This window comes from Ananas comosus, linkage group 14 (assembly GCF_001540865.1).
Source record: "Ananas comosus cultivar F153 linkage group 14, ASM154086v1, whole genome shotgun sequence".
NCBI lineage: Eukaryota > Viridiplantae > Streptophyta > Magnoliopsida > Poales > Bromeliaceae > Ananas > Ananas comosus.
In genome coordinates, this window is record NC_033634.1 from 926,586 (window position 1) to 952,194 (window position 25,609).

The 25,609-nt window shown below is 36.6% G+C and overlaps 4 protein-coding genes across 15 annotated transcripts; all 4 read left to right on the top strand.

The window, feature by feature from the left end:
* Positions 1,727 to 8,876, top strand: LOC109720402 (probable LRR receptor-like serine/threonine-protein kinase At1g56130). Of its 2 annotated transcripts, XM_020247489.1 has the most exons (24): positions 1,727 to 1,900; positions 2,731 to 2,914; positions 3,197 to 3,268; positions 3,484 to 3,555; positions 3,645 to 3,716; positions 3,819 to 3,890; positions 3,985 to 4,056; positions 4,138 to 4,209; positions 4,419 to 4,490; positions 4,632 to 4,703; positions 4,792 to 4,863; positions 4,958 to 5,029; positions 5,124 to 5,189; positions 5,329 to 5,394; positions 5,479 to 5,523; positions 5,606 to 5,670; positions 5,930 to 6,309; positions 6,476 to 6,677; positions 6,763 to 6,927; positions 7,010 to 7,128; positions 7,337 to 7,547; positions 7,684 to 7,915; positions 8,021 to 8,171; positions 8,279 to 8,876. In XM_020247489.1, the coding sequence occupies exons 1-24, from the start codon at positions 1,777 to 1,779 to the stop codon at positions 8,675 to 8,677; spliced, it is 3,129 nt and encodes a 1,042-aa protein (XP_020103078.1). In that variant the 5' UTR covers positions 1,727 to 1,776; the 3' UTR covers positions 8,678 to 8,876. The 2 variants fall into 2 exon arrangements, with proteins under 2 accessions (XP_020103078.1, XP_020103079.1); XM_020247490.1 differs by lacking the exon at positions 5,479 to 5,523.
* On the top strand, positions 10,585 to 17,740 carry LOC109720401 (probable LRR receptor-like serine/threonine-protein kinase At1g56130). Of its 3 annotated transcripts, none has more exons than XM_020247485.1 (24): positions 10,585 to 10,758; positions 11,589 to 11,772; positions 12,055 to 12,126; positions 12,342 to 12,413; positions 12,503 to 12,574; positions 12,677 to 12,748; positions 12,843 to 12,914; positions 12,996 to 13,067; positions 13,277 to 13,348; positions 13,490 to 13,561; positions 13,650 to 13,721; positions 13,816 to 13,887; positions 13,982 to 14,047; positions 14,187 to 14,252; positions 14,337 to 14,381; positions 14,464 to 14,528; positions 14,788 to 15,167; positions 15,334 to 15,535; positions 15,621 to 15,785; positions 15,868 to 15,986; positions 16,195 to 16,405; positions 16,508 to 16,763; positions 16,869 to 17,019; positions 17,127 to 17,740. In XM_020247485.1, exons 1-24 carry the CDS (start codon positions 10,635 to 10,637, stop codon positions 17,523 to 17,525), a joined length of 3,153 nt encoding a protein of 1,050 aa, XP_020103074.1. In that variant the 5' UTR covers positions 10,585 to 10,634; the 3' UTR covers positions 17,526 to 17,740. The 3 variants fall into 3 exon arrangements, with proteins under 3 accessions (XP_020103074.1, XP_020103075.1, XP_020103077.1); XM_020247486.1 differs by having other exon boundaries at positions 16,532 to 16,763; XM_020247488.1 differs by lacking the exon at positions 14,337 to 14,381 and having other exon boundaries at positions 16,532 to 16,763.
* LOC109720825 (urease accessory protein F) lies at positions 18,508 to 20,748 on the top strand. 6 transcript variants are annotated; one of them, XM_020248158.1, is made up of 4 exons: positions 18,508 to 18,572; positions 19,027 to 19,101; positions 19,186 to 19,252; positions 19,823 to 20,748. In XM_020248158.1, the coding sequence occupies exon 4, from the start codon at positions 19,836 to 19,838 to the stop codon at positions 20,559 to 20,561; it is 726 nt and encodes a 241-aa protein (XP_020103747.1). In that variant the 5' UTR covers positions 18,508 to 18,572; positions 19,027 to 19,101; positions 19,186 to 19,252; positions 19,823 to 19,835; the 3' UTR covers positions 20,562 to 20,748. The 6 variants fall into 6 exon arrangements, with proteins under 6 accessions (XP_020103747.1, XP_020103750.1, XP_020103751.1 ...); XM_020248161.1 differs by having other exon boundaries at positions 18,525 to 18,572; positions 19,027 to 19,054; XM_020248162.1 differs by lacking the exon at positions 19,027 to 19,101 and having other exon boundaries at positions 18,527 to 18,572.
* On the top strand, positions 21,106 to 25,362 carry LOC109720531 (probable UDP-3-O-acylglucosamine N-acyltransferase 2, mitochondrial). 4 transcript variants are annotated; one of them, XR_002218986.1, is made up of 12 exons: positions 21,106 to 21,292; positions 21,379 to 21,516; positions 21,808 to 22,015; positions 22,171 to 22,247; positions 23,039 to 23,088; positions 23,603 to 23,667; positions 23,852 to 23,903; positions 23,989 to 24,059; positions 24,190 to 24,256; positions 24,403 to 24,474; positions 24,555 to 24,780; positions 25,007 to 25,362. XR_002218986.1 is itself a non-coding variant. In XM_020247710.1 (11 exons), the coding sequence occupies exons 2-11, from the start codon at positions 21,381 to 21,383 to the stop codon at positions 24,627 to 24,629; spliced, it is 873 nt and encodes a 290-aa protein (XP_020103299.1). In that variant the 5' UTR covers positions 21,106 to 21,306; positions 21,379 to 21,380; the 3' UTR covers positions 24,630 to 24,941. The 4 variants fall into 4 exon arrangements, 3 of the variants coding, with proteins under 3 accessions (XP_020103299.1, XP_020103298.1, XP_020103300.1); XM_020247710.1 differs by lacking the exon at positions 25,007 to 25,362 and having other exon boundaries at positions 21,106 to 21,306; positions 24,555 to 24,941; XM_020247709.1 differs by lacking the exon at positions 25,007 to 25,362 and having other exon boundaries at positions 24,555 to 24,941.

The window sequence follows — 25,609 nt, forward strand, 5'->3', positions numbered from 1 at the left end:
TCTTATACGCTCAATTCAACATGCTGACGCGCTTATTGATGGATTAAAAGAGCAGAGGAGTTGGAATCCCCAAAAAAAGTTGGATTTTTCCATAGTTTAAAAGAGTTATCTGACTCTACTTTTTAGTCGATTTATCCTAATTTTGATGTAACATTGCATATTTAATTATTATTCGGAGATTTCACACTTCACAGAAATTCTCTTTACATATTTAATTATTATTTTTTAAAAAAATCAATAGTCGAGTGTCTTACTACTAAGCTACCAGTGATTTTTGAAACTTACTTTGAGATCACTTTTTTTTTTTAAAGTTTATTGTGTGTATGATAGAAAAGTATTCTCTCCCTCTCTTCTAAGTAACAAAAATAAATAAATAATTAAAATAAAAGGAAAATTTCACAGCTCTCCTATCTTATAATTGGCATGAAGAGGAACAATCAAATCTCTTAATAGTCACAAGTTGAATTTTAAACCTATGCTTTCAATAGAAAGGAGTGCATAAAAATAAGGGAGAAAAATTGAAACTAGTCCAATAAAAGAATGTTGTCAACCGGAGCACTGAATAGTTTTTAAATGTCCTAATCACAGTACAATTTGAAAGATAAATGTTTTGAAAATTTTGAAAGCCACTTTATTACCAGCCAAATCCCACTTGGCTTGTACATGCCTGCACCTCCTCTTCATTTGCTACAAAAATAAATTAATGAAAGCGCTCGAGTCAATCAATCCTGAGAAAATTCCCAAGTGGGTGTCATGATCCCAACACCTTTATACTTATACATTTTAAATTTTATAATTTTTCGATATTATTTGCTTAATAATTAAACTGCCTCAAAATAAACGATTAAAAATAAGAAATTTATAAAAAATATTGATAGACGGCTGAAAATTTAGATTGCTAATACTTAATTATATTGCTTTAGATAGTAAAAAAAAATATTCTCTCAAAATTTTATATAATTTGGATATTTCTATATCATTAAACTTGTAATTACTTTTCATCGATAATTAAAATAATTAATTTTTAAAATATATTGATCATTTGGTGAGTAGTATAAAATAAATATGAAATTTGACTTTTTGATGCTTGAAATAGTATAAGAAGTGGGACAGAACGAATTGTTGATTTTCACGCTCAATCATCATCGTAAAAAAAAAAAGAGTAAACTATAAAGAACATCATGCTTTTAGAAGCATAGTAATCTCTCTCTCTACATGGACAGCCCACAATCTGTCCTTTTTTTGTATTATATTATAGAATTAATTTCACATAGATTTTTGCAAATATAGTAAATTATAAATATATTTCTATAAAGTTCAACTTTCGTATATTTTTAATATAAAAATTTTAATATTTTCAAATATGTTCCTCTGATTTATTACCATTAAAGTACTGTTTATTTCATAAGTAAAATAAATTTTTTTGCCATGACAGATATATTCCTCCAAAAATTTCAACTGTTAATTAAAGAAGGGTAAAAAAGTCAATTCACCTCATTAACTAACTAATATTAAGTACTTAATGTATGGTTAACTAAATTTTTTTAACCGATTCTAACGACAAGAACATGTTTGAAAATATCAGGAGTTTTGCAGGAACAACATATAAAAGTTGAACTTTATAGGGATATATTTATAATTCATCATGTTTTCAGGAACTTGTATGTAATTAACCCTATATTTATATTAGGAGGTGTATTTTTTTGTATATGAAGAGGCCAATTAAGCAACATCTCTCCACTGTAGATAGAGAGAGAGAGAGAGCGAGACTCGAAGATGGTGGTGTTGAGGTTACCTACAATTTCTCCTTCTCAATATTGCTTTAATTTGTTGTTTACTCTTTGCCTCTTCCTCTTTGTGGGAAGGGCCACTGCTCAAGCCAAGACAGATCCTTCTGAAGGTATGCATGCATACTGTAATCTACCTTATTTATAACTTTGCTCTCAAAAAAAAAAAAAAAAGAAAAAAAGTATTTTTGGTCCTCACCTATGCAAAGGTACAGCAAAATGGATCACTCGGAAATATCTCATGATATTTATCTATGTTCTTCAAAAGATAGAGGATTTACCACAGCAAGTGATTCTTTGGAGTTTGAATCTGATTTTTGAGTTGGCATCCGATACCTAGGACTCTTTTTCTTTCTTTCTTCTTTCTTTTTTTCTTTTTTTTTATTGGGAGTAAACAACTATTGTAGATTAAGAAGTACACTCGAATTATATCTCCCTTTTGATTTTGATTGATCTCAAATATTTCTAAGATGTCAATGAAGAGGAACTCAAATATTGTATAGTTTAGTTGAAAATGGAGGATAAGGACTAGAACTAAAAAAATATTTTATCCACTCCACTCCCATCTCTCTCCACAGCCCACATGACTTGGTTATAAGGCATGTGCTTTCCCATGGCATGGAATTAATTATCATTTTTCCCCCCCACTTGGAAACAATGTATGAAACTTATCAAAATTGTGACATGTTTTGATGCTACTATCTTTTTTTTTATTATTAATTTTTTATTTTTTTAAGTTCTGATTTTACCAAACTATTTTAATTTACTTTTTTTGCATATTTCTTTTAGCTAGCTTATGAAAGCACCCTCTTGTTTTAGCTCGGGTCTCAATTGTTTTCTGCATAAAAAATTACATTAATTTTATATTATAAACAAGTCTAAAAATTTAGGATGATTGTCGAATTTGGATATAAAACTACATGAAAATGAGCATGCTCTGCAGTGCAAGCTTTGAATACAATACTCGGGAGATGGGGGAAGGTGGCGTCGGCGGCTTGGAACATCAGCGGCGAGCCGTGCAGTGGCGCCGCCATCGACTCGACCAGCTTCGACGATCCGGGCTTCAACCCGGCCGTCAAGTGTGACTGCTCCTACAACAACAAGACTACTTGCCACATCACCCAGCTGTACTCAGTCCTCTCATTGCCTGTTCTGTTAACAATAACTTATGAACTAGTATTACTACTTATTTGTTAAATTTCGATGGCATATTTGGTAATCTAATAATATATCCGAGTTTCAATAAAATATTCTATAAAAAGTATACACCTCAATCAAAATTTTAAGTTCACGCACTCATTTTAGAGATACTGTAAGTTTAGATTGTAAAGTTCAAACTTTTAACGGTTGGGGATTCGCAACTTCTAAATTAGGCATGGATTGACTCTTTTATATGCATGTTCGTGCAGGAAAGTATATGCATTAGATGTGGTTGGACCCATCCCAGAGGAGCTTCAGAATCTCACTTATCTATTTAACCTGTAAGATCTGACTAACTTTGTTCAACTGTATAAGTCCTTTTGGTAACAAGATCAAAGAGTCAAGCATTGTTATTTGATGTTACTTCTGGAAAAGAAAATTTGCTCTACTTTGACTTACTGACTCAAAAGGGGAAAGAAAGATACGCTTACTCAAGTTCTGAAGATCTTTATGGAAATTAAAATCTCACTTAAACTGGTGGTCTTATTCTTTGCAGGAACTTGGCACAAAACTACTTGACGGGGCCTTTACCAGCATTCATTGGAAACTTTTCTGCAATGCAGTACCTGTAAGATTTATGATTGCAACTTCAACATCAGTAGTTGTATATGTTTCGGTCTTTTGGTGAAAATAATTTATACGTACAACAATCCATAGGTCTGTAGGAATTAATGCTTTATCTGGGCCTGTCCCAAAGGAGCTCGGAAAGCTTCGGAATCTCTTATCACTGTAAGAGCACACTTCTTATTCTCTCTCTTGCAAGTTTCTCAACCACGTTTCGAAGGTAAAGAACGGTTTATTTACTTGATATAATTTTTATGCTTTTTGCAGGAGTATTAGTTCAAATAATTTTAACGGCTCTATTCCTCCAGAGCTTGGGAATTTAACCAGTCTGCAGCAACTGTTAAGTTTTAATTTTCATTTTAAAAGTTGAACTCCTCGTCTGAAAAATCATAATTTTACTCTTCTTAGACTTATTAAGTTGTATTTATCACAGGTACATTGATAGTTCAGGCCTCAGTGGTGAACTTCCATCGACATTGTCTAATCTGGAAAACTTGCAGAAGCTGTAACTACTACTGCAATATGATATTTCTACTTCCTACATTTCTGCTATTATGTCTCATAGTCTATTTTGTTGTGCCTCTAGGTGGGGTTCAGACAACAATTTCACCGGACAAATTCCTGATTTTATTGGGAGCTGGACAAATATGCTTGTCTTGTAAGATTAGTTATTGATTATTTCTTCTCAGAAAGTTTTTTTTTTTGGGGGGGGTACAGAACAAATAGTCAGATTATACCGTGTTTCTGTGTCTTTGCTACAATAAGATGCTTCTTATAAGCTCGCTTTCTACTAGTCTATTTAGTTTGGAAGCTCTAGAAGCAAGTATTGTTGTAGCCTTTGGGATTATTAACTAATTTAAATCACAGGAGATTCCAAGGCAATTCTTTCGAAGGTCCAATTCCTTCAAGCCTATCCAATCTTGGTAACTTGACGGACTTGTAAGTGCCTTAAGTGCATAAGTTTTCTAATGATTTTAAGTTGGATATTAAGGCGTACGCTTATAGGATTTATGCGTACAATTGCGTAATTTACTGAGTGGCACGTGGTTAAAGATGGTCTAAATTGTCTTTTGGATGCAGACGTATAGGTGATATAACGAGTGGAAGATCTTCTTTGGACTTCGTCCGTAACATGACATCTTTGAGCAACCTGTATAGTTGCAAAACAGTAACCTATTCTTAGTAGATATATATATCTCATCAAGTTAGAGTAGAACTGATGTTTGATATGTTATCGCAGGGTATTGAGAAACTGCAAAATATCTGATACTATTCCATCAAGCTTTGGGCAATTCTTAAACCTACAGCAATTGTATGAGTTTCTCTCCGTAATAGTTGATTTTCACTAGTTATTTCCTATATCAACAGTTTGTACAAAAAACAACTTTTACAATTGATTACTACAGGGATCTGAGCTTTAACAATATTACGGGTCAACTTCCTCCGTCCCTCTTCAGTTTGAATTTGCTCAGCTACTTGTAAGAAAATTCAGATTATTTTTGCAGTTTATCTTGGAGGTAATCTGTTTCTGTTAAACCCTTTTTAACCTTTTCTTAAATGTTGTTTAAGCAGATTTCTTGGAAACAATAGTCTTTCTGGTAGCTTACCAGCTCAGAAAAGCACCTCGCTTCTCAATGTGTATGTTTAAAATTTGCCTTCAACTATTATGATATGCTTTAAGTTGTGAGGATGTCCCAGATCACTTTCTGCGGGAAAATGATGATAATCTGTAAATTGCCGTGTAACTCCTTCCTGAACTTATCTTAATAATTTGCAGAGATTTATCGTACAATCAGCTCTCAGGAAGCTTTCCTTCTTGGGTTAGTCAACCGAATCTAAAATTGTAAGCTCAAGGACTAAAAACTTGTCATGTTTGTTCTCACAATGTTCTATTCTTACCTTTAATTCCATCCCTTAATCTGCTAAGGAACGTGGTGGCAAATAACTTTGTGATAGACAGCTCCAACAACAGGTAGTTGTTATCACAAATCCAGCACATCTTATGTGAAGAATTTTCGTATTATCCTCTCTAATTCAGATTACTGTGGTTACAGCATTTTACCATCAGGTTTAAACTGTCTTCAGCGAAATATACCATGTTATCTCGGTTCTCCTATCTGTAAGTCATATCTTTTTGTCACAGTTATATTATAACTAAAGAAAAGCTCTCAAAATCTTAATCTTCACATATAATGTAAAGGAGCTTTTAATAGTCTCTAAGGTAAAGATGGTTTTGTATCATTTTTTTTTTAAGAGGCATTTCGGGAGTGTATTGATGGGGATATGTGTAAAAATGAAGTTTATAACCGCATATGGAAGTAGATAATTTCACAGAGGTACATATGTTAATATTTATAACATAAACTACTTGAATGCAGATTCATCCTTTGGAATAAATTGTGGTGGTAGTAAAGACATTACAGCTTCTGATGGAACTCTCTATGAGATTGATGATGCTGCTCTGTCAGCTGCATCATACTATGTGACAGGGTCAACCAAATGGGGTGTTAGCAATGTTGGGAGATTCGCGGACGCCTCGAACGCCAGCTATATAATAGCCAGTTTATCGCAGTTTCAAAATACATTAACTTCAGAACTGTTTCAGACTGCAAGGATGTCTCCTTCATCATTAAGATACTATGGTATTGGGCTTCAGAATGGAAATTACACTGTAAAGCTCCAATTCGCTGAAATTGCATTCCCCAACCCACCAACTTGGAAAAGTGTCGGAAGAAGAGTTTTTGATGTATACATTCAGGTGGTTTTTCCTTAATCATATGTTTCTTTATGTGACTCTACTGAAAGTTATATATCAGGAGTTGCAGAAAAGAACAAAGACTGCTATACCTTGGGAACTGATATTCTATATGCTGTACTGATTCTTTTTTCTTTCTTTTTTTTTTTTTTCTGAATTACAATCATAGGGAGATCTCAAAGCAAAAGATTTGGATGTAAGAAAGGAGGCTGGTGGGACATCATTTAAGGCTGTTGTCAAAACATTTGTCGCTCCAGTAACCAATAATTTCCTCGAAATTCATTTCTTTTGGGCGGGAAAAGGCACTTGCTGCATTCCTACGCAAGGCTACTATGGCCCATTCATCTCAGCTCTCAGTGTTTCTCCTTACGGTAACCTCTTAATTAGAAGCATAAAACAATTCATTTATGGAAAAAATATAATTTTACTTTTCTAATAATTGCAACCGTTAATCAGACTTCACTCCAAATGTGACGAACGAACTACCAAGTACGGGCTCGAAGAGTAAAACAGGTTTGGTTGTAGGACTTGTAGTTGGAATCGCAGTCTTAGGTTTGTTGGTGATCGTTGGCGTCTTTGTTTTGTGGCGAAGGAAACGAAGGCCGGGCATGGATGATGATGGTATGGATACTTACGGTAATCAAATGTTGTTTCAAGAAGTGAAAAGTTGAAATTCTGATGTAATTGCTATCAAACTTTGCAGAATTTTTGAGTTTTGTTGGAAAACCTGACATCTTCAGTTATGCTGAGTTACGGTCTGCCACAGAAGACTTCAGTCCTGAAAATATTCTTGGAGAAGGGGGATTTGGGGCTGTTTATAAGGTGAGTTTTCTTTTTCTTTTCTTTTTCTTTTTTTTTCCTTTTGTTTTGATTCATATGGAAGATGCTTATCATATTGGCCTCCAACTCCAATAAGCTAGGATTTTACATGGCTCAGAATGTTTCTGTAACCTTTGGATTGGTCTTGTGAGTTTCTGTAATTTCAACTTAGAAAAATAAAAATAAAAAGAAATATGTGTTCTTTTCGTAGGGTAAACTATCTGATGGAAGAATAGTAGGTGTAAAGCAACTATCAGTAACATCTCATCAAGGAAAGCGCCAATTCGTGACTGAAATTGCTACTATATCCCAAGTCCAACATCGAAACCTTGTGAAGTTATATGGTTGCTGCATCGAGGGAAATAAGCCGCTATTGGTTTATGAATATCTCGAAAACAGAAGCCTTGATCAGGCAATCTTTGGTATGTGTTAACAGACTAGAATGATTCATCATTTTATTTTTTTTATTGTGTATTCAATTTATGTACAAAATGATTCATGCATTATCCTAAAGCGAAACATAGAAAAGAAAAGAACAATTTTTTTTGAAATCTGCAGGGAATACTAGTTTACATTTTGATTGGACGAAACGCTTTGAAATATGTTTGGGTGTCGCAAGAGGTCTAGCCTATCTACACGAGGAGTCCAGCGTTAGAATTGTACATCGAGACGTCAAAGCCAGCAACATCCTACTTGACGCAGATCTTAACCCAAAAATCTCAGACTTTGGGCTCGCTAAGCTTTATGATGATAAAATGACTCACATTAGCACAAGAATTGCTGGAACAATGTAAGGACCTTCCTATGAGCTTGTTCTTCAAATTCTCGTCATGCGATCTTATATTGGATTTACGACAATGATGTACTAAAGATACCTACTTGATTCTTTCACAAGTGGTTATCTCGCACCAGAGTATGCCATGAGAGGCCATCTGACTGAAAAAGCCGACGTGTTTTCATTCGGTGTCGTGGCCCTGGAAGTTGTTTCCGGACGGTCAAATTCAGATCCGAGCCTCGAGGAGGAGAAGGTTTATCTTCTTGACTGGGTAAGCTAATTGTGCAAACTAGCTGAATCCTAATCATTTTTTTCCAATATAATGGGCTCGTAAATCGGTCTTTGTGCTCTAATGCTACATCCTCTCTTTGGTCCCAGGCATGGCATTTATATGAGAACAAGCGTGCGTTGGAAATGCTGGACCCGAGACTAACATCATTTAATGAGGAAGAGGCGGCTCGTGTTATCGGAGTTGCTCTTCTATGCACACAGGCGTCGCCTCTGCAACGGCCACCGATGTCGAGGGTTGTTGCCATGCTGGCGGGGGATGTCGAGGTGAGCAAGGTGACTACGAAGCCGAGCTACTTAACCGAGTATCAGTTCAAGGATGCAAGCACCAGCTACTTCTCCGTGAGCTCCTCCGGACCGTCAGCGCAGCAACCGTCAAGCAACCAAGTTAGTGCGCCATCGGGCTCGAGCACGGGAGCCCATACAATGGTCGAAACGTCGTTGCCTTCGCAATCGCTGGTGAGCTCAATTATCAGTGAGGGAAGGTGAAACTACACAAGATTTTGAGTATCATTTTTGCGGAGCATGTGATTTGCTATTTGATCATTTGTACCTAGAGATACATTTTTCGATCCTCTAAATTTCGTTTTTCGAATTCTTGTGAGTTCTTTCTGTCTATAAAATATGTATATTTGTTCCTTTGTTGTGAAGATATTTATAATTAAGCATGAGGAAAATTCATATTCCACATTGATCGTTCCTTGAGTTAATAGTATTATTTAAAATATGAGTCTATTATCAGGATTTTTTTTTTTTTTCTTTTGCCAGTGAATTAGCTGTAGTAATCTTCTTGTGTGTTATTTGTTAAAACCGGAGTAAAATCAAACAGGAGAAAACCATGCAAGGAAAACCGAGTTTCATTATAGACATTGCTTCTAAAAAGTAAAAAAAAGGTTTTTCTAGCTCGAAGTTTAAACCAAAGAAAAAGCCACTATCCATCTTCAAAACGCCGCAATGGGTATTGCACCGGATCGAATCTCTAAGAAGAGCTTTCTTCTGGAAAGGGTGTACCAGTATTTCGGGAGGAGCTTGTCTTGTTAGCTGGAAGTCTATATGCACAAGCAAGAAACATGGTGGGCTAGAGATCAAAGATATGGAAGCTATGAATCTGGCACTGTTATCCAAATGGTGGTGGTGGTTCCTCAACAAACCGCATTTGTTATGGTCCAATTTGATCTCATCTCTCTACTACGCCAGAAGAAAGCCTTTACACGAGGGTAGAACTTTCGTACCTTACTCGCAGTGGTGGAAAGGTGTACTTTACTGCCGTGCCATCATCAAATGCGGTTTATCTTTTGAGCTAGGCGACGGACGCAACATTAGACTGTGGTCTGACATTTGGATTGGCGAAACACCCCTCAGTACCCTGTTTCCAGACATCTATGCACATATTACGAACAAGGAAGCTCGGATATCCGAATGTTGGAATCATAATGGATGGAGATGGCGTTACATCACCAGAGGTTTTGTGGTGTCCCACTCGGCCCACAATAGTAGTCATTTGCAGTTACTCAAAGAACTATTACTACACAGCCACCCGTACAACAAACAAGATTTGTTCAAATGGCGGTGGACCACCGACCACCTGTTTACAGTCAAATCCCAATACCAATTTCTCACAGATGGCGGTTGTAGAGATCAGTTGAACAAGCACATATGGAGCCTGAAAATACCAATTAAAATCAAAATCTTCGTATGGTTGCTGCTTCGAAAGAGACTACTCACCACTGACAGACTGCTCTCCAGAGGCATGCCTGTACACCCGTACTGCGCATTCTGTGGGGTACTCTCGGAAAGCTGTGACCACCTTTTTCCTAAGTGCGTCTTTGTTCGCTTCCTCCTACTCTCTGTGGCAGACCTCGAAGCTCTCCCCGCTGCTCCAGGAGAGGCCTGCGAGCTTTGGGTTAGAGTATCTGAAACCACCGACGCTGCGAAGAAATCCAAACGCTTAACCCATCTGGCTGCAATCTGGTGGGTCGTCTGGACAGATAGAAACTCGGTAATCTTTCAGGCCGCACCCCCCAACGCAGTTCGGTCGCTTGAACGCGTCAACAGATTGATATGTGACTGGGGATTACTCCATTGACCAACTCCCTTTTTTTTTTTTTTTTTTTTTTTNAAATTTCAACTGTTAATTAAAGAAGGGTAAAAAAGTCAATTCACCTCATTAACTAACTAATATTAAGTACTTAATGTATGGTTAACTAAATTTTTTTAACCGATTCTAACGACAAGAACATGTTTGAAAATATCAGGAGTTTTGCAGGAACAACATATAAAAGTTGAACTTTATAGGGATATATTTATAATTCATCATGTTTTCAGGAACTTGTATGTAATTAACCCTATATTTATATTAGGAGGTGTATTTTTTTGTATATGAAGAGGCCAATTAAGCAACATCTCTCCACTGTAGATAGAGAGAGAGAGAGAGCGAGACTCGAAGATGGTGGTGTTGAGGTTACCTACAATTTCTCCTTCTCAATATTGCTTTAATTTGTTGTTTACTCTTTGCCTCTTCCTCTTTGTGGGAAGGGCCACTGCTCAAGCCAAGACAGATCCTTCTGAAGGTATGCATGCATACTGTAATCTACCTTATTTATAACTTTGCTCTCAAAAAAAAAAAAAAAAGAAAAAAAGTATTTTTGGTCCTCACCTATGCAAAGGTACAGCAAAATGGATCACTCGGAAATATCTCATGATATTTATCTATGTTCTTCAAAAGATAGAGGATTTACCACAGCAAGTGATTCTTTGGAGTTTGAATCTGATTTTTGAGTTGGCATCCGATACCTAGGACTCTTTTTCTTTCTTTCTTCTTTCTTTTTTTCTTTTTTTTTATTGGGAGTAAACAACTATTGTAGATTAAGAAGTACACTCGAATTATATCTCCCTTTTGATTTTGATTGATCTCAAATATTTCTAAGATGTCAATGAAGAGGAACTCAAATATTGTATAGTTTAGTTGAAAATGGAGGATAAGGACTAGAACTAAAAAAATATTTTATCCACTCCACTCCCATCTCTCTCCACAGCCCACATGACTTGGTTATAAGGCATGTGCTTTCCCATGGCATGGAATTAATTATCATTTTTCCCCCCCACTTGGAAACAATGTATGAAACTTATCAAAATTGTGACATGTTTTGATGCTACTATCTTTTTTTTTATTATTAATTTTTTATTTTTTTAAGTTCTGATTTTACCAAACTATTTTAATTTACTTTTTTTGCATATTTCTTTTAGCTAGCTTATGAAAGCACCCTCTTGTTTTAGCTCGGGTCTCAATTGTTTTCTGCATAAAAAATTACATTAATTTTATATTATAAACAAGTCTAAAAATTTAGGATGATTGTCGAATTTGGATATAAAACTACATGAAAATGAGCATGCTCTGCAGTGCAAGCTTTGAATACAATACTCGGGAGATGGGGGAAGGTGGCGTCGGCGGCTTGGAACATCAGCGGCGAGCCGTGCAGTGGCGCCGCCATCGACTCGACCAGCTTCGACGATCCGAACTTCAACCCGGCCATCAAGTGTGACTGCTCCTACAACAACAAGACTACTTGCCACATCACCCAGCTGTACTCAGTCCTCTCATTGCCTGTTCTGTTAACAATAACTTATGAACTAGTATTACTACTTATTTGTTAAATTTCGATGGCATATTTGGTAATCTAATAATATATCCGAGTTTCAATAAAATATTCTATAAAAAGTATACACCTCAATCAAAATTTTAAGTTCACGCACTCATTTTAGAGATACTGTAAGTTTAGATTGTAAAGTTCAAACTTTTAACGGTTGGGGATTCGCAACTTCTAAATTAGGCATGGATTGACTCTTTTATATGCATGTTCGTGCAGGAAAGTATATGCATTAGATGTGGTTGGACCCATCCCAGAGGAGCTTCAGAATCTCACTTATCTATTTAACCTGTAAGATCTGACTAACTTTGTTCAACTGTATAAGTCCTTTTGGTAACAAGATCAAAGAGTCAAGCATTGTTATTTGATGTTACTTCTGGAAAAGAAAATTTGCTCTACTTTGACTTACTGACTCAAAAGGGGAAAGAAAGATACGCTTACTCAAGTTCTGAAGATCTTTATGGAAATTAAAATCTCACTTAAACTGGTGGTCTTATTCTTTGCAGGAACTTGGCACAAAACTACTTGACGGGGCCTTTACCAGCATTCATTGGAAACTTTTCTGCAATGCAGTACCTGTAAGATTTATGATTGCAACTTCAACATCAGTAGTTGTATATGTTTCGGTCTTTTGGTGAAAATAATTTATACGTACAACAATCCATAGGTCTGTAGGAATTAATGCTTTATCTGGGCCTGTCCCAAAGGAGCTCGGAAAGCTTCGGAATCTCTTATCACTGTAAGAGCACACTTCTTATTCTCTCTCTTGCAAGTTTCTCAACCACGTTTCGAAGGTAAAGAACGGTTTATTTACTTGATATAATTTTTATGCTTTTTGCAGGAGTATTAGTTCAAATAATTTTAACGGCTCTATTCCTCCAGAGCTTGGGAATTTAACCAGTCTGCAGCAACTGTTAAGTTTTAATTTTCATTTTAAAAGTTGAACTCCTCGTCTGAAAAATCATAATTTTACTCTTCTTAGACTTATTAAGTTGTATTTATCACAGGTACATTGATAGTTCAGGCCTCAGTGGTGAACTTCCATCGACATTGTCTAATCTGGAAAACTTGCAGAAGCTGTAACTACTACTGCAATATGATATTTCTACTTCCTACATTTCTGCTATTATGTCTCATAGTCTATTTTGTTGTGCCTCTAGGTGGGGTTCAGACAACAATTTCACCGGACAAATTCCTGATTTTATTGGGAGCTGGACAAATATGCTTGTCTTGTAAGATTAGTTATTGATTATTTCTTCTCAGAAAGTTTTTTTTTTTGGGGGGGGTACAGAACAAATAGTCAGATTATACCGTGTTTCTGTGTCTTTGCTACAATAAGATGCTTCTTATAAGCTCGCTTTCTACTAGTCTATTTAGTTTGGAAGCTCTAGAAGCAAGTATTGTTGTAGCCTTTGGGATTATTAACTAATTTAAATCACAGGAGATTCCAAGGCAATTCTTTCGAAGGTCCAATTCCTTCAAGCCTATCCAATCTTGGTAACTTGACGGACTTGTAAGTGCCTTAAGTGCATAAGTTTTCTAATGATTTTAAGTTGGATATTAAGGCGTACGCTTATAGGATTTATGCGTACAATTGCGTAATTTACTGAGTGGCACGTGGTTAAAGATGGTCTAAATTGTCTTTTGGATGCAGACGTATAGGTGATATAACGAGTGGAAGATCTTCTTTGGACTTCGTCCGTAACATGACATCTTTGAGCAACCTGTATAGTTGCAAAACAGTAACCTATTCTTAGTAGATATATATATCTCATCAAGTTAGAGTAGAACTGATGTTTGATATGTTATCGCAGGGTATTGAGAAACTGCAAAATATCTGATACTATTCCATCAAGCTTTGGGCAATTCTTAAACCTACAGCAATTGTATGAGTTTCTCTCCGTAATAGTTGATTTTCACTAGTTATTTCCTATATCAACAGTTTGTACAAAAAACAACTTTTACAATTGATTACTACAGGGATCTGAGCTTTAACAATATTACGGGTCAACTTCCTCCGTCCCTCTTCAGTTTGAATTTGCTCAGCTACTTGTAAGAAAATTCAGATTATTTTTGCAGTTTATCTTGGAGGTAATCTGTTTCTGTTAAACCCTTTTTAACCTTTTCTTAAATGTTGTTTAAGCAGATTTCTTGGAAACAATAGTCTTTCTGGTAGCTTACCAGCTCAGAAAAGCACCTCGCTTCTCAATGTGTATGTTTAAAATTTGCCTTCAACTATTATGATATGCTTTAAGTTGTGAGGATGTCCCAGATCACTTTCTGCGGGAAAATGATGATAATCTGTAAATTGCCGTGTAACTCCTTCCTGAACTTATCTTAATAATTTGCAGAGATTTATCGTACAATCAGCTCTCAGGAAGCTTTCCTTCTTGGGTTAGTCAACCGAATCTAAAATTGTAAGCTCAAGGACTAAAAACTTGTCATGTTTGTTCTCACAATGTTCTATTCTTACCTTTAATTCCATCCCTTAATCTGCTAAGGAACGTGGTGGCAAATAACTTTGTGATAGACAGCTCCAACAACAGGTAGTTGTTATCACAAATCCAGCACATCTTATGTGAAGAATTTTCGTATTATCCTCTCTAATTCAGATTACTGTGGTTACAGCATTTTACCATCAGGTTTAAACTGTCTTCAGCGAAATATACCATGTTATCTCGGTTCTCCTATCTGTAAGTCATATCTTTTTGTCACAGTTATATTATAACTAAAGAAAAGCTCTCAAAATCTTAATCTTCACATATAATGTAAAGGAGCTTTTAATAGTCTCTAAGGTAAAGATGGTTTTGTATCATTTTTTTTTTAAGAGGCATTTCGGGAGTGTATTGATGGGGATATGTGTAAAAATGAAGTTTATAACCGCATATGGAAGTAGATAATTTCACAGAGGTACATATGTTAATATTTATAACATAAACTACTTGAATGCAGATTCATCCTTTGGAATAAATTGTGGTGGTAGTAAAGACATTACAGCTTCTGATGGAACTCTCTATGAGATTGATGATGCTGCTCTGTCAGCTGCATCATACTATGTGACAGGGTCAACCAAATGGGGTGTTAGCAATGTTGGGAGATTCGCGGACGCCTCGAACGCCAGCTATATAATAGCCAGTTTATCGCAGTTTCAAAATACATTAACTTCAGAACTGTTTCAGACTGCAAGGATGTCTCCTTCATCATTAAGATACTATGGTATTGGGCTTCAGAATGGAAATTACACTGTAAAGCTCCAATTCGCTGAAATTGCATTCCCCAACCCACCAACTTGGAAAAGTGTCGGAAGAAGAGTTTTTGATGTATACATTCAGGTGGTTTTTCCTTAATCATATGTTTCTTTATGTGACTCTACTGAAAGTTATATATCAGGAGTTGCAGAAAAGAACAAAGACTGCTATACCTTGGGAACTGATATTCTATATGCTGTACTGATTCTTTTTTCTTTCTTTTTTTTTTTTTTCTGAATTACAATCATAGGGAGATCTCAAAGCAAAAGATTTGGATGTAAGAAAGGAGGCTGGTGGGACATCATTTAAGGCTGTTGTCAAAACATTTGTCGCTCCAGTAACCAATAATTTCCTCGAAATTCATTTCTTTTGGGCGGGAAAAGGCACTTGCTGCATTCCTACGCAAGGCTACTATGGCCCATTCATCTCAGCTCTCAGTGTTTCTCCTTACGGTAACCTCTTAATTAGACGCATAAAACAATTCATTTATGGAAAAAATATAATTTTACTTTTCTAATAATTGCAACCGTTAATCAGACTTCACTCCAAATGTGACGAACGAACTACCAAGTACGGGCTCGAAGAGTAAAACAGGTTTGGTTGTAGGACTTGTAGTTGGAATCGCAGTCTTAGGTTTGTTGGTGATCGTTGGCGTCTTTGTTTTGTGGCGAAGGAAACGAAGGCCGGGCATGGATGATGATGGTATGGATACTTACGGTAATCAAATGTTGTTTCAAGAAGTGAAAAGTTGAAATTCTGATGTAATTGCTATCAAACTTTGCAGAATTTTTGAGTTTTGTTGGAAAACCTGACATCTTCAGTTATGCTGAGTTACGGTCTGCCACAGAAGACTTCAGTCCTGAAAATATTCTTGGAGAAGGGGGATTTGGGGCTGTTTATAAGGTGAGTTTTCTTTTTCTTTTCTTTTTCTTTTTTTTTCCTTTTGTTTTGATTCATATGGAAGATGCTTATCATATTGGCCTCCAACTCCAATAAGCTAGGATTTTACATGGCTCAGAATGTTTCTGTAACCTTTGGATTGGTCTTGTGAGTTTCTGTAATTTCAACTTAGAAAAATAAAAATAAAAAGAAATATGTGTTCTTTTCGTAGGGTAAACTATCTGATGGAAGAATAGTAGGTGTAAAGCAACTATCAGTAACATCTCATCAAGGAAAGCACCAATTCGTGACTGAAATTGCGACTATATCCCAAGTCCAACATCGAAACCTTGTGAAGTTATATGGTTGCTGCATCGAGGGAAATAAGCCGCTATTGGTTTATGAGTACCTTGAAAACAGAAGCCTTGATCAGGCAATCTTTGGTATGTGTTAACGGACTAGAATGATTCATCATTTTTTTTTTCGTGTATTCAATTTATGTGCAAAATAATTCATGCATTAGCCTAAAGTGAAACATAAAATAGAACAACATTTTTTTAAATCTGCAGGGAAAAATAGTTTGCATCTTGATTGGACGAAACGCTTTGAAATATGTTTGGGTGTCGCAAGAGGTCTAGCCTATCTACACGAGGAGTCCAGCGTTAGAATTGTACATCGAGACGTCAAAGCCAGCAACATCCTACTTGACGCAGATCTTAACCCAAAAATCTCAGACTTTGGGCTCGCTAAGCTTTATGATGATAAAATGACTCACATTAGCACAAGAATTGCTGGAACAATGTAAGGACCTTCCTATGAGCTTGTTCTTCAAATTCTCGTCATGCGATCTTATATTGGATTTACGACAATGATGTACTAAAGATACCTACTTGATTCTTTCACAAGTGGTTATCTCGCACCAGAGTATGCCATGAGAGGCCATCTGACTGAAAAAGCCGACGTGTTTTCATTCGGTGTCGTGGCCCTGGAAGTTGTTTCCGGACGGTCAAATTCAGATCCGAGCCTCGAGGAGGAGAAGGTTTATCTTCTTGACTGGGTAAGCTAATTGTGCAAACTAGCTGAATCCTAATCATTTTTTTCCAATATAATGGGCTCGTAAATCGGTCTTTGTGCTCTAATGCTACATCCTCTCTTTGGTCCCAGGCATGGCATTTATATGAGAACAAGTGCGCGTTGGAAATGGTGGACCCGAGACTAACATCATTTAAGGAGGAAGAGGCGGCTCGTGTTATCGGAGTTGCCCTTCTATGCACACAGGCGTCGCCTCTGCAACGGCCACCGATGTCGAGGGTTGTTGCCATGCTGGCAGGGGATGTCGAGGTGAGCAAGGTGACTACGAAGCCGGGCTACTTAACCGAGTATCAGTTCAAGGATGCAAGCAGCAGCTACTTCTCCGAGAGCTCCTCTGGACCGTCAGCGCAGCAACTGTCAAGCAACCAAGTTAGTGTGCTGTCAGGCTCGAGCACGGGAGCTCATACAACGGTCGAAACGCCATTGCCTTCGCAATCGCTGATGGGCTCAATTATCAGTGAGGGAAGGTGAAACTACACAAGATTTTTGAGTATTTTTGCGGACAATGTGACTTGCTATTTGATCATTTGTACCTGGAGATACATTTTTCGATCCTGTAAATTTTGTTTTTCGAATTCTTGTGAGTTCTTTCCGTCTATAAAATATGTATATTTGTTCCTTGGATTTGTTGTGAAGATACTTGCAATTGAGCATAAGGAAAATTCATATTCCACATTGAACGGTAATAGTATTATTTAGAAGATGAGTCTATTATCCAGATTTTTTTTTTCTTTTACCGGTGAATTTGCTGTAGTAATCTTCTTGTGTGTTATTTGTTAAAATCGGAGTAAAATCAAAACTGGACAAAGCCATACAAGGAAAACCAAGTTTCATTAGAGACATGGCTTCTAAACAATAAAGGAGAGGTTTTTCTAGCTTGAAATTAAACCAAAAAAAAAAGGCACACTTGATTCCCCTCTAACTGGTTAAGAAAATGAAATCTTAATCTTTATTTAATAAATGCAATTATACATTATTCAAGCCATAAGCCGCATCAATACGAGTTTTGATGATATAACTTTTGAGACATATAGTGTAAGTATCTGTTTGGCCCCACTTTTACTTCTACTTAGTTACATTCAACCAAATATTTAATAAAAAAGAAAAGACTAGGTCGCATAATGCGTACATGATCATTTCTTTCTGCAGTATGTGTTAATGACTCCAAACTCGTTCAATAATCACAAATAATACTCTTTTTGTATTCCTTAAAAAAAAAAAAGAAAAAAAGAAAAATAAAGTCCGTCAACTGCGTGAGCTAGATCGCCGACTTACATGCCCTTCGTTCGTATTATAGTCGGCGTCCGCTCACTTATCATCACCGACTTTAAGAGCCTCTCCGACAATCCCTTCCTTGGGCTGGTTGGGGCCCAAACCAGCCCATATTTTTTAGACCGAATTTTAGGCCCATCTCGGCCCATTAACACCCCTACTTGTATCGCGCTTCTCGAATCCCGTTGCCTAAACATTCACTAAAATTTCACCTAGGGTTTCTTCCGCCTCTTCGTTTAGTTTTTGGTATTTTTCATCCTCTCCTACCAATCTCCTCTTCTTTTTCTTTTCTTATACTCTTAATTCAACATGTTGACGCGCTTATTGATGGATTAAAAGAGTAGAGGAGTTGGAATGCCCCAAAAAAATCGGATTTTTCCATAGTTTAAAGGAGTTATCTGACTCTACTTTTTAGTCGATTTATCCTAATTTTGATGTAACATTACGTGATATTTTGCATTTGTTTGATTTTAGGGCCTGTACATTTCGTAGGAAATAATCTAATATTTGTTGATGACTTTTACGTGATTTATTAGGCAATTAAGTTACTGTAAATTTTATTAATTGTGAAGCAATTATGTTTTCATTTGATGCTTATTACTTATGAGTGAAATTTTTTAGTACACTCCCAAAATATGATAATTTTGTTGATGTAAGATGTAGTGTATGATGAATTAATCGATATAATGTTCGCTTGCAGGAATTATTCTCATGCTGTCATTTATATGGTAGAGTGCATTGCAACCATTTTAATATTTACTTGCTGATTTATCAGGTCCATTTCATAATTTATGTGGTATTTATGTTGTGTGCTCTTCTAGCAGGTACTTATTCTTTAGCTTTTGCTTATATTGAACAGGAAAGGGGCAAAAAACATGTTAAATTGGTTAAAAGAAGCAATTTTGTAGTTGGAGCATCTGAAAATGGTACTTTTTTCATACCTGTTTCTTCAGCTGTATCTTATTCCCCTTTGTAATATTCATTATTAAATTCCAATTTGATAGTATGATTTTTTTTTTTTTAATTTGATTGCCGGAGAGTTTAATGTTTGCTCTTTTCTGTATCAGTAACATTTGGATTGAATGCAATTATACTTAATTCCATCTATTCATGCACTGGCTTGGATTTTCTTTGTCAAATTTGAACTGAAACTAAATGGTAAAAGCATTGGTTACTTAGAAATTCTTATGTAAATCCTCATGTATTATCTTTACACAAATTGGCCTTGTTTTATCGATCAAATGAAACAATGTTGGTAGTTGGTAGTGACTCTAATATTGCTTTTTTATTACTTTGGTACATGCATTTAGTGAAATCAATCATCTCTCTAATAATCCATCTTTCGATTTATGTCAAGAGGGATAAGATTGTGCTATTTACGAACATAGCGAGCTCCAGTGACTTTCACTATGTTTAGCTGTTCCAATGAATCCAATTTGGACTGAATTTTTCCTTTTTTTTCCGATAAGCTGATACTTATTTGTTTTTTAAACCAGTGAAACCACATTCATGGAAATCGACGACAAGGGAACAGATAATAACGAACGGACCGCAGACCACCTCCTCCAGTGGACCCAATGGCAGCTGCTCGATTCCATTCTTCCCACAGGTGGTTTTGCTCATTCTTATGGGCTCGAGGCCGCGATTCAAGCGCGCATTGTATCAAGCCCTCAGAATCTCAAATCCTTTATCATCCAAGTTCTAGAGAACACCGCAACCCTGCTCCTCCCATTCGTGCATTGCGCGAATAAATCCCCCGATATCGACAATTATGCCAAACTTGATAAATTGCTCGAAGCAACTTTAACCAACGAAGTCGGCAGAAAAGCTTCTGCTTCTCAAGGTGCAGCGCTTTTGAGAGTAGCCGCTTCTGTATTTTCTGAGGCTCCGTTACTCAGGAAAATCCGGGAATCGTTTATGGGTTCGAGAGAGGTTTCTTTCCACCACGCGCCCGTTTTCGGGCTCATATGCGGGCTTACCGGCTTCGACAGTGGTACTTCTCAGCGGGCCTACATGTTCATTACCATGCGAGATGTTATATCTGCCGCCACGCGGCTTAATTTGGTTGGTCCACTTGGCGCATCGGTGTTGCAGCACGAGATCGCGCCCGTTGCGGAAGAGACGGTGAGGAGATGGATGGACCGTTCGGTTGAGGAGGCGTTCCAAACTGCGCCTTTGCTCGACACGGTTCAGGGCTGTCACAGTTACCTGTTCTCCAGGCTATTTTGCTCATAATAGTTGCTGTTCAATTGAAATTTATTATTTTTGTTCACTTTGCGATTGTACCCATTTTGTCCTTGAATTTGTTGTCAGTTTTTTTTTTCCCTTTTTTTTTTTTTTTTCATGCATGTAAAAGGCCAATGCTCGGCGAAGGAAACAATCTCTGAGAATAATATTGAAATCCAAACTATTTTTTTCTGTATCTTTTTTGCTTCCATATAAAGCTCTATCCGTTATTTAAAATGGCCTGGGGATTTTATAGAAGAAAAACACAAATGCTTTGATCAGAGTTACTAAAATAATCATTAATTTTTCCACCAAAATTCTTATCAATTTTGCACTGTAGCAAGTTCCTCATGAGAATTAACACTAGTAAGAAAAATCAATCTTTCTTTTAATTAATCTAATTTTTCACGAGTTCATTCACAAACAAGTCCATGGTATGTTCATCACAAAAAAAAAAGAAAAAAGAAAAAAAAACTGTTTAGCAGGTTTTTTTTTTTTCAGAGAAGGCCATATAAACTCTTAATATTATAATTAAGTACAGCGACTCCACAAAAGCTCTAAACCCTAGTATATATCCCCTTCCCACCTCCGAACCCTTCTCTCTCTCTCTCTCTCTCTCTCTCTCTCTGTTGCTCTGCTTAGTTGTTCTTAGGTTCTCTTTGCGTGGTAATCGTTGTCGTTGTGAGATTCTACAATTAGTGTTTTCCACGAAGATTTATAAGGAGAGCTCAAAGTTTTGTGTAATCTCCGCGAAGTAAAATTCTCTTCTTTTTATTAATTATATTGTGCTAAGAGTTTAATTTACAATGTTGCTTTGATTTGGCAGCAATGGCGACGGCATTAAGACGAGCTCCGAAGCCCCTTGAATTGCTATCAAAATGGAGGTTCAATTTTGATGGGGCGGTGGCCTCGGCCTCTTTTTCGAATCGCCGTAGCTTTTCGGATAGTTCGAGCACCGATTGTGGTAAGTTTTAGGTTCAAAGTTGCCTCTTTTAAGAAGTTCGAGAAGTTAATTGATTTTATTCAGCTCTAGTTGATTTAATTGTGGTGTTTTTAACTCTCCCCTCAAGTGTGGCGGATATCTGATTTACCTGATTTTTTTGAAATAAATGGGAGGAAATCAAAGAAAGATTGGAACTTTAGAACTCCCGCTGGATACTATGTGAAAAATCTGTTGTTCTATTGTAGAGCTTAGGATGTTAGAGAACGGTGGTTTAATCATTTACGCTCGACATTTACGTTGTTTCTGATGCAGGTGATAGGACTATAGCTGATTTGTCGGTGTTCGTCAGATGGCATAACGGTGGCGGCATGTTTCACAGGTCTGCATGTATCAATTCAACTGCATTTGTAGAAACTGGCGCTGTAGTGCACGCAAACTCCATGCTTGGTGAATGCGTCCATATTGCATCTGGCGCAATAGTTGGGCCTTCTGTGTCAGTTGGACAGTCGACAAGAATAGGGTGCGTTTTTCGGATTCACTGTTAAATTTTTTACATTCCCATTCCCTTCAGTGTTGCATTTCAGTAACATTACTTGTAATTGCTTGATTTGATATGGATTGTATGAGCTTCTCTGGTCTCCAGCTATTTGGTATAACGTTCTTAATTATCTTTAGGTATAATGCCGTTTTAAGCAATTGTTCTCTGGGGGTCTCCTGTATAATTCATAATGGTGTCTGCATTGGTCAGGATGGTGAGATTGCTTGAACTTAATCTAGTAGGCATTGCAACTCTGAAGCATAAAACTTTTAGACCAAGACCATGCAATTTTATGGATGTATTTTTCTGTTGGATGACAAAGTGTCATAAGCAATCTTCTTATGCGTATTTCTAATTGAAAGTTGTAATCCAAGATATGGAAACAGATGTCCATATTCTGAAATCAAAATAATAGGATAATGCCCCCTAGTATCCTTTAGACACTGAGCCCCTGTATTATGTTCAATAGATTTATCTCTAATATTTAGTGTGTCTAAAATAGGCACTTCAAAGCTACGAAATTGTTAGAGAGATGTACTCTAAAAACTCATGTAGCTGATAAAAATTAATAGTGCAACTTGTATAACCTGGATTAGATTATGGCCCTTTGATTTGTAAGATTCGTTTGAGAGCTGGAGAAGCTGAGTGGAAACAAGATATTGTACCTTATTTGCAGTACTCAATGAGGATTTCCTAGTTGAAACGAAAGTACGGTAAGTTTAACTTGAAACTGATGGTTAACTGTTTCTCTGATGATATAACATAGCTTGGTTGCATACAATCCTCCTTTCCAGTAATTTTTTGTCACTTTCAGATGTCCTTTCAGTTTTATATTATTAGTCTCTGTTTTGTGGTAAAAAAAAAAAAAACTCCCTCCAAGTACCCAACGTAGGTGGGATCATAACTGGGCCCGGGTAATGGTCTTTCTGCAGTCTTATTTTTTAAGCAATACAGAACTTGCTACGTTACGCTTTCACCTTTTTTTTCCTTGATTTTCCTTTACAGGGTTTGGATTCTTTGTGGATGATGAAGGATGTGTAGTTAAGAAACCTCAGGTTGCTGTCTTATTTTTTTTTAAATCTTTGTGTTCATCTACTAATTTAGCGCTACTTTCTCCAATACAATAATAGCTAAATCTTCAAACATTCTGGTTTGTAGAGCTTTATTGTAAGATACAGTACACCTCAGTTCCTCATAAACGATTATTTAAGCAAGAAAAAATTGTCTGGCTAGAATGTCTTACTTTTACCATGAGAAAAGAGATAGTGTTTTATGAAATTATTGCTGTATCATACTCAACGAGAAAAAACATACTTATGAGAATCTATATTTAGTTTGAGTAGTATATTGTTATTTGACAGAGTGCTTAAGGTGCGTTTTTCCTTTTTAGAGCAGTTCCTGCAAGCTTTTGCTCGTAGAGAAATGAGAACATTGCATACTGTTTTCTGTATTGGGAATTATGTTTTGAAGAAAATTTCTTCTTATTTGTGTTCAACTCCCCATTCCATTAGCATGAAAAGTTTGAAAAACCATGAAATTTTTTAGTTATGAAGTGCTTTTCCTGTCCAGATGCTTCATGTGAGGATTGGGGACCATGTGGAAATCGGTGCTAATACATGCATCGACAGGGGCAGGTAAATTACACATTATGTTCGAGTACATTTGAGAGTTGTTAGTTTTTACAGTATGTATACTATAGGGAAAGTGTCAGGACTAACCTTTTTCTTCTCCTCTTAATCCATTAGCAAACTGATGTAGCTAGTACAGATTATTGTATAAAAAAAAAAGGTGTTGATTAATAAATATGCAATTGCTCAGTTGGAGAGAGACAGTCATCGGAGATCATACGAAGATAGACAACCTTGTTCAGGTAAATTACGACGTCTTTATGTGATTTTTCTGACAAAAATTCTAAAATTTTCACTTAATTAATTCCCTACTATCAAATCTTTCAGATTGGTCACAATGTCATGATTGGAAAGTGCTGCATAATTTGTGGACAAGTTGGGATCGCAGGTTCTGCAACGTATGAGGCTATATGCTTTTCGTGCCATTCTATAGATTTTCTTTTTTTCTTTTTTTCCCCAAGAAAGTGGAAGTTAGTAAAATTTTGCCAACTACTTGAGTTTAGATGTTTTGCATCTTGTTGTCGGTAGAATCGGGGACTATGTTATGCTTGGAGGTCGAGTCGGTGTAAAGGATCATGTTTCCGTTTCTTCGAAGGTATTCCACTCATTGACTGATTCTAAAGGCTGTGATCATAGCTTACATGTAGGGAATTAACTAGCTTTTAGCCTCGTCACGGCGTCATATAACTGAACTATTTCTACCTTTATTTGGTGCTTATGATTCCCTGAATCGGCTTGTAGGTTCGACTCGCAGCAAATAGCCTCGTCACAAAGGATATTGTTGAGCCCGGCGACTATGGGGGATTCCCTGCGGTGAAGATCTCTCTCTCTCTCTCTCTCTCTCTCTCTCTCTCAATTAAAAAGTTTACGAGATTCAATGATGTGTGCTGCAGGTGCCCATCAACGAGTGGCGCAGACAATGTGCCAACTTGCGCATATTTTCAAAGAAAGATCCGTCGAAAAGATAAATCGCTGACTCGTAACAGACGAATCAAGACAGAATTGAAGAAATTATATGGGTCTCAGAATCCAGGGAAAAAATAAAGAATCTTAACTGCTAGATCTGCTGGGGACGTGTAGTCACAACACCGTAAAACGACGAGCTTCAGCTCAGCACTGGTTTGTGCTTCAGCTACGAAATTCTTAGTTGCTTATTCGAATAGTGCTGCTACGAAATGTCAATTCTTAGTTTTTCATCCTATAGAAGCATTGTTGAATTACCGAACAAAGTAGACAAGTTTAATTTTGGGCGTGTTGCCCTGGAGCACCTAGTGATTGCATTCTCTGGGTCTATTTCGGATCTAAATCCGTGATATTGGATGCGTGTTGGCTCGGCCAAATGCAGATCAGATGCATGGACTGGATTCGGGATTCGTATGTTTGGGTAGTTGTTTGGTAGGTTAATGGTCCCACCTAAGGAGAAAAGTTTCGACGTTTTGTTAAGTTAATGATCGATCACTCGGAAAAGGACCGAAGCACCGAGAACAGCGAAGAAACCATCATAACAGGAACTTGCTATTCTCACCCGCCGTTTTTTATTAGCATTGCGCAAAAATTTGTTGCTTGGTCCCTGGTGCACCGAGGACCGGTCTTTAAACCCACAAGGCCACAACTTAATCACCATTTCTCAGTTAGTAGTGTATTATTAAAGAGAAGTACAGTAGTAAATGCACAACAAGTGTATTAATGGAGATTTTATTTTCGGATCTTAGAATTCCATCTTGCTTCTCATTATAGCAAAAGTTCTAATTATTTTTGGTTACCAGATATGTTATAAACGGTGGCTGCTATTAGAAAAAAAAAAAATAAAAATCTGATGGCCCGAAATTTTTTTTATTAAAAAAATAGCTAAAAACTACTAGGTAGAGTATATAGATTTTATAGAATGTCTATGTCTAATATATAATAATAATGCACATTAAGATAGGAATTTTTTTAGATTGAAAAA